Here is a 5,953-nt window from a genome sequence, read left to right as displayed (position 1 = left end):
AGAATTTATTTTGTAATAATATTAAACTCGACAATTGTAATGGAGTTTTTCTATTTTATTTTATTTTATTCATAGACTAAACTTAGTGGACACAGATCACCTGTCCCTATTCCTGTCCATTTTTCTGTCCCGGTCCAATAAAAAATTGACACTTCATTAAAAAAGAAAAATTTAAAAACTTAAAGTAACATATGTGCATTACTTGGAAAAATCCTATTGGCTTAGGACATGAGGACACACTGATTTTGAGACAGGTAATCCCCATTCAAACTTAGCAACCATGTTAGAGTTTTATGAGGAAATTATATTTTATTAAATTCGACTATTCCATTGAAGTTTTGCAATTTTTATTTATTTATTTCCACCAAACTCGTTGTAGATTTTGTTTCAATTGGAGTTTAATTTTATTTTTTTATTTCCTACGATCAAATCGTCAATAGTATTGTAGTTTTATATTTTTATTTTATTTCATTGCACATAATTTTTTGGATGTTCTTTAAAAAGCAAAAACATAAGGATAGCATTTATATGCATAATAACACCTGTGTTTATGAAAAAAAATAGGAAATTGGGCAATCTAGTTGTAGAGTTTTTAGAAAGTACACTAATTTAGTAAATAATTTAAAAAGTGTATTAAAACTGTAATTTTTTAGTTAAAGTGTACTAATCAGTTAAATTTGCACATTATATTATAGAGAGTATCATAATTTTGGGTCAGGTTCATCTAGAAAGTAATAGAGTGAATTGGACTACTTTTTATGTAATAACAAACCTTACTGAGGCATTTCATAAAATTTAAGTTAATAGTGTAGTTTGACTACACTATCATACGTTTAGTATATGTTTCAAAATATTTGTGAAACTAGTAAATTTTTGGGGAAGTCGTGGATGAGATTCACGATTTTGGGGAAAGTCGTGGATGCTATCTCCATGGAAGTCGTGTACCCTAAACACAAATTCCATTATATATTAATAATAAAAGAACTATGTAGCCTAGTGGTTTTTTGTTTTGATTGGAACCTAGAGGTCCATGATTCAACACCCACCTATTGTTTTTATTTTTATTTTTTATAACTTTGACATATATTATTTCTACAAGGACAATGATACATTATGAGTATATTGTATATTCACTACCGAATTTTATACATTTTTATTAATTACCACTAAGCTATATAGTTCTTTTATTATAAATATACAATGGAAGTCGTGTTTAGGGTAGACGACTTCCATAGAGAGAATACCCAAAGTCGTGGATGAGATCCACGACTTTTCCCAAAATCGTGGATTTCATTCACAACTTCCCTAAAAATACAGTACTTTTGTAAATATTTTGAAACATATACCAAACGTGTGATAGTGTAGTCAAACTACACTATCCACGTAAATTTTCCGAAACAGTTCACAGTTGATATCTGCCTTTTTGACCGTACATGGTTGCCAACCACAATTGTGCCAATTAGCAATGGCCTTGATCTTTGTTCTAACGGATAATAGTTATTAGGAAAATAGTTATTATATTGTATTTAGTTTCATTGTTTATTGCAATACTTTTTTGAAAGGACCAATTTCAGTTCCAGTAATCAATTTGAAAAGGAAATCTTTTTGTCAAGTGAGAAACTCATTGTCAATCGGTCATAACACTTCACATGTTTACAAATTATTTTAGAAAAAAGTTTGTATTAAATTTAAAAAAGACTTATGGACTCCATTTTATAGTGTGGCATTTTCTTTCTGTCAACAAGTATTACTCACTTAGATGAACAAATAATCTTTTAATTAATTTATCTGGAGATATAATGGCATCTTATACGACTAAAATATTGTTGGGCTTGGGCTGTAATTGAATAACCCAACAACGAGTATAGAACTATAGAGAAGTTGGTAGTGGAACACAGAAAACGAAAGATGAGGTGTTGCAGTTTGAGTGAAGTTATCTCACTCTCACTCACTCCTCCTCCTCTCTCTTCATACACCAACATACACACTCTTTCCTTCAATCTCCATTTCCAATTCCATAACCCTCTCTTCAAATTCCATAACACATCTTCTTCTTCTTTCTCCATTTCCCATCATCATCATCGTGTGGCACCCGCTGTTGCACCCGCACAACCTTCAATTTCAACCGTTGATTTTGATTATGGTGAATATGTGGTTGTCAATTTCTACCATTTTTTGTTTATCAAAGACCCTCATGCTGAAGTTCATAAACACCTTTCTTTCTTGCACCTCCAGGTTCCCTTTATTATTATTGATTTCTCTATTTTACATTATCTTCATAAATATTTACCATTTCAATATTGTTTGTCTCAAATTGAATGCTTAATTGTTTATCCAGTAATATTTTATTTTCTACTAAAAAATAAAGAGTTTATTTTCATAAACTTCTCCTATAAGTTTACTGAAATAAGTTAAAAAGAGCTTAAAAAGATGAGAAGCTATTTTCACAGGTCTGTTTTCGTAAGTTCCTCGCATAAAACCAAATAAGCTCTTTATAAGTAATTATAAGTTTATAATCTATGCGCCCTAATAAGCTTAATGCAATAAGCTAAAATGAGCTTATATGAAAGTTATAAGCTATTTTCGTAAGTTGTTCTCATAAGCTTATTCTCTTTCGTAGGTTATACATGAACTCCAATTTTGGAAAGTGCATGTTACATTGTTACTAACATGTCTCTAGTAGAAAATATTGTTGTTGATAATAAATGTGCGAGCTCAAGCAATGTTTAATTTTTTTATATTAGTTAATTACTAGTTAACAATGACATAGGTTAGAGCATGGATTTACGACTTTCATTATTTGTTCCCAAAATTCATTTGCCATCCATCTTTCATAATCCTCGGGTTTAATGTTTTTGTCTGGTGACAGGGACTCGACATCCATGGAAGAATCTATTTGAATGAACAAGGGATTAATGCACAGGTTTGTTTTATACATGTACTGATCAATGATTCCAACATGATTATTTGCATATAAAGAGTTATATCTTGTTATTTAACTTGATCAGAAAATGTTAAACGTGATATCCAACTCTCATCTTTTATGTGCTCATCAATGAGCTTTGATTATTTGAATGAACATTTTGAAAATTGCATGGATTAATTCTGCTGATATAATTATATAACATATCTTTCGATTGGAACTACTTGGGAGGGTTGTAATCTCTGTGCATCTTAAATATCAACATATTGCGATGTTTTTTATAAGAGTAGCTACTATTTTTCCTTACAGTGTGTAGTCCAAAATTCCAAATATGTCCTTCTGAGTTAATATATTATTACAGTATAGTGGGCCATCGAAAGATGCTCTGGCGTATCTCAACTGGCTAAGAGAGGATAACAGGTTTTCTGACATCCTGGCTCAGATATCTCCATCAGAAACTGGACATGCCTTTCCGAAATTGAAGTTGCGATATAAGCCCACGTTAGTACAGGCAAGTGGGAACTCATATTAGTATGTCATAAAATCTTCTCTCACTGATTAAGCTAATTAGCATAGGCATTGCTGTATGATTATTTCTTTTTTTTTTTCATGCAAGGATCAATTGAAACTTTCTTTTTAAACAAAATCTTGTCTACTATATAGGATTTCGCTGTACTAGAGCTTTGTTACAAGTTTTATGTTTATATATCCGAGTTTCTTTATGTTTAGGATGAGCAGGTGGCTGTGGCTGTGGCTTTAAAACAAACACTATCAACTCACGATTTTCATTTGTCTACAGTGTCAAGGTGGCATATCACATCTTCCCTTGCTTGATCCTTCAGCGCGGGCAATACCTTTAGCACCTTCCGAATGGAAAAATAAACTGGAAGCAATCAATAAAATAGATCTTATATCAGAAGAACATCCTAACAGAAATAACATTATATTGGATGTGAGAAATGGTATAGTTTCTGTAGTTCCAAAACGAATTTACCTTTATTTTCATATCTGAATTCAAACTCTCCCCCCTCTCTATGTTTCCTATTTTCCACTCTGTTTGGTTTTCCAGTTTTGGATTGTTTGGTACTGGAAGTACATCCCTTATTTTAATTACATCTCTCCTCTGAAGAGGAAGACCTGAATCCTGTGTTGGTGAGAAAAAGGCTAATTCTCAATAATTACATCTAGTCAATATGACTAATGAATGACTATTTGTAAAGATTTGTAGTGTTGAAAGTAACTTATTTGGCTCATGTTTGCCATATCATTTATTTTCTCTGCTTTTTGTTGAGATCTTCAATTCATGTTTTTGCCTATCTGTTCTTCTTGTACTATTTAAAAATATCTATCTGAGGATGAATGTAGTATTATTTCTGTTAATCAGGTTATGAGTGGGATGTTGGACATTTTCATGGGGCGCAGCGACCTAATGTTGACTGCTTTAGGAACACTTCATTTGGTCTGTCTGAGGAAGAGGTAGGGTCATCATTTGTTGTCTTGGGCTGATTTGCGATTAATATACCACTCAGGATAAGCTGAAGCATGCCATGCCATCAAGTTATATAACTTGTTTTTGTTTCTTTTTTAAAACATAGTGATGCTATAAAATCTTAGTTTAATTACATCGAATATTCATGTTCTCATTTATAAAATTTTCCTATGATAAGAGTGTGCCATTCTAGCTCCCAATTGGCCAATTCTGGTTTCATTTAAAGGTTTTTTCTTATTTGCCTAAGGGCTAAACTGCACTTTGCGTAGATCTTAAGATTGGATATGAATAACTGGTTCATGCTTTGAGATGTATCTTTCTTTTGATGGCTATTAATGTACTCCACTTTCATATATGTCAATTTTAGATCACTGCTTCAGACCCTTTATCAAATGTAGATAAAGAAAAGGCAAACATATTGATGTATTGTACTGGAGGGATTCGCTGTGATGTATATTCTACTATACTAAGGTAAATTATTATCACTTTCAAGACATGGTAACTTTGTAACATGTATTAAATTCTCAAACCAAGATAATATTATGCACTCTAGTCTCTACTATTCTATATTAAAATTGACGGCACGCTCTGTTGTATACTGAGTATAACCATACAATTTAACCATCAAGTTGATATTATTAATATTTAACTTTTAAATTACTTGTGGTATTATGGTAAACACATCTCCCATTAATCATACAGATATTGTTACAGGTCTTGGCGAGAAGGAAATACTTCCTAGACAGAATGGTACCACTTAAATTTAACAGAAGTAAAAACAACTTCCGTATGCACATGATTGCTCATTGCTTTTAAATCTGAAAAACCTGGAAGATATGAAAGGCAATAAAACATTGTTAAAATAGAATTGGTCGCTTCACTAACTACTTCAAACTTTAAACTACCTTACAGGATATATTTATACAAGCAATCCTTTGAAAACTGATTTTAAGTTCAGAATAATTTAACTCATTTTTCCCTTCATGCCCCACTGGATGGGAGGCTCATGCATTGAACCGCCATTTCTAACTATTTACCTCTCTTAACTTCTCTTGATTTAGCAGAGCTACTTTCCTAATGAAACTTGAATGACCTAACCTCCTTTTCAATTTGTTAATTTTGGTGTATTGCTTTGATGCTATATGATAGGCAACAGGGATTTCAGAATTTGTATACCTTGGAAGGAGGCATTTCTCACTATTTAAAGAATGAAGGTCCTGCAGAATGGGTAGGAAATTTATTTGTATTTGACTCCCGTTTGGCCCTCCCTCCTTCAGTGTTCCATTCCCGGGCCACAACTGAAGCAGAGATGACTCAAATTTCTGGAGATGATAAGTTTGCAAAATGCTACATATGTTGTTCAGAAGTCACTGAATTGAGACACAGGAACTGTGCAAATCTCGACTGTAATCTACTTTTCCTGTAAGATTCCTTTATCCATTGCATGTCTTCTTTTTTGGTTTTCCCTATACGTTATGTGTGATTTTAATTTAGTCCTCATTTGGTAAATAATTTAATTCAGTCTATATGTACCCCCCCCC

At 32.3% G+C, this 5,953-nt stretch overlaps 1 protein-coding gene across 1 annotated transcript in view; it reads left to right on the top strand.

Annotated features, from left to right (window-relative positions):
- The window catches only part of LOC109358480 (rhodanese-like domain-containing protein 8, chloroplastic), a 4,898-nt gene continuing 826 nt past the window's right edge, over positions 1,882 to 5,953 (top strand). The window contains exons 1-7 of the mRNA XM_019602733.1: positions 1,882 to 2,235; positions 2,870 to 2,923; positions 3,285 to 3,434; positions 3,723 to 3,885; positions 4,308 to 4,399; positions 4,780 to 4,883; positions 5,562 to 5,834. Of these exons, the coding sequence (XP_019458278.1) occupies positions 1,909 to 2,235; positions 2,870 to 2,923; positions 3,285 to 3,434; positions 3,723 to 3,885; positions 4,308 to 4,399; positions 4,780 to 4,883; positions 5,562 to 5,834 (1,163 nt within the window). The 5' untranslated portion in view covers positions 1,882 to 1,908. The remainder of the gene's footprint in view (positions 2,236 to 2,869; positions 2,924 to 3,284; positions 3,435 to 3,722; positions 3,886 to 4,307; positions 4,400 to 4,779; positions 4,884 to 5,561; positions 5,835 to 5,953) is intronic.

The sequence above is a fragment of the Lupinus angustifolius genome, chromosome LG10 (assembly GCF_001865875.1).
Source record: "Lupinus angustifolius cultivar Tanjil chromosome LG10, LupAngTanjil_v1.0, whole genome shotgun sequence".
Classification (NCBI taxonomy): Eukaryota; Viridiplantae; Streptophyta; class Magnoliopsida; order Fabales; family Fabaceae; genus Lupinus; species Lupinus angustifolius.
Note: the sequence above shows the minus strand (reverse complement) of the source record. Positions and strands in the feature narration are given on the sequence as shown.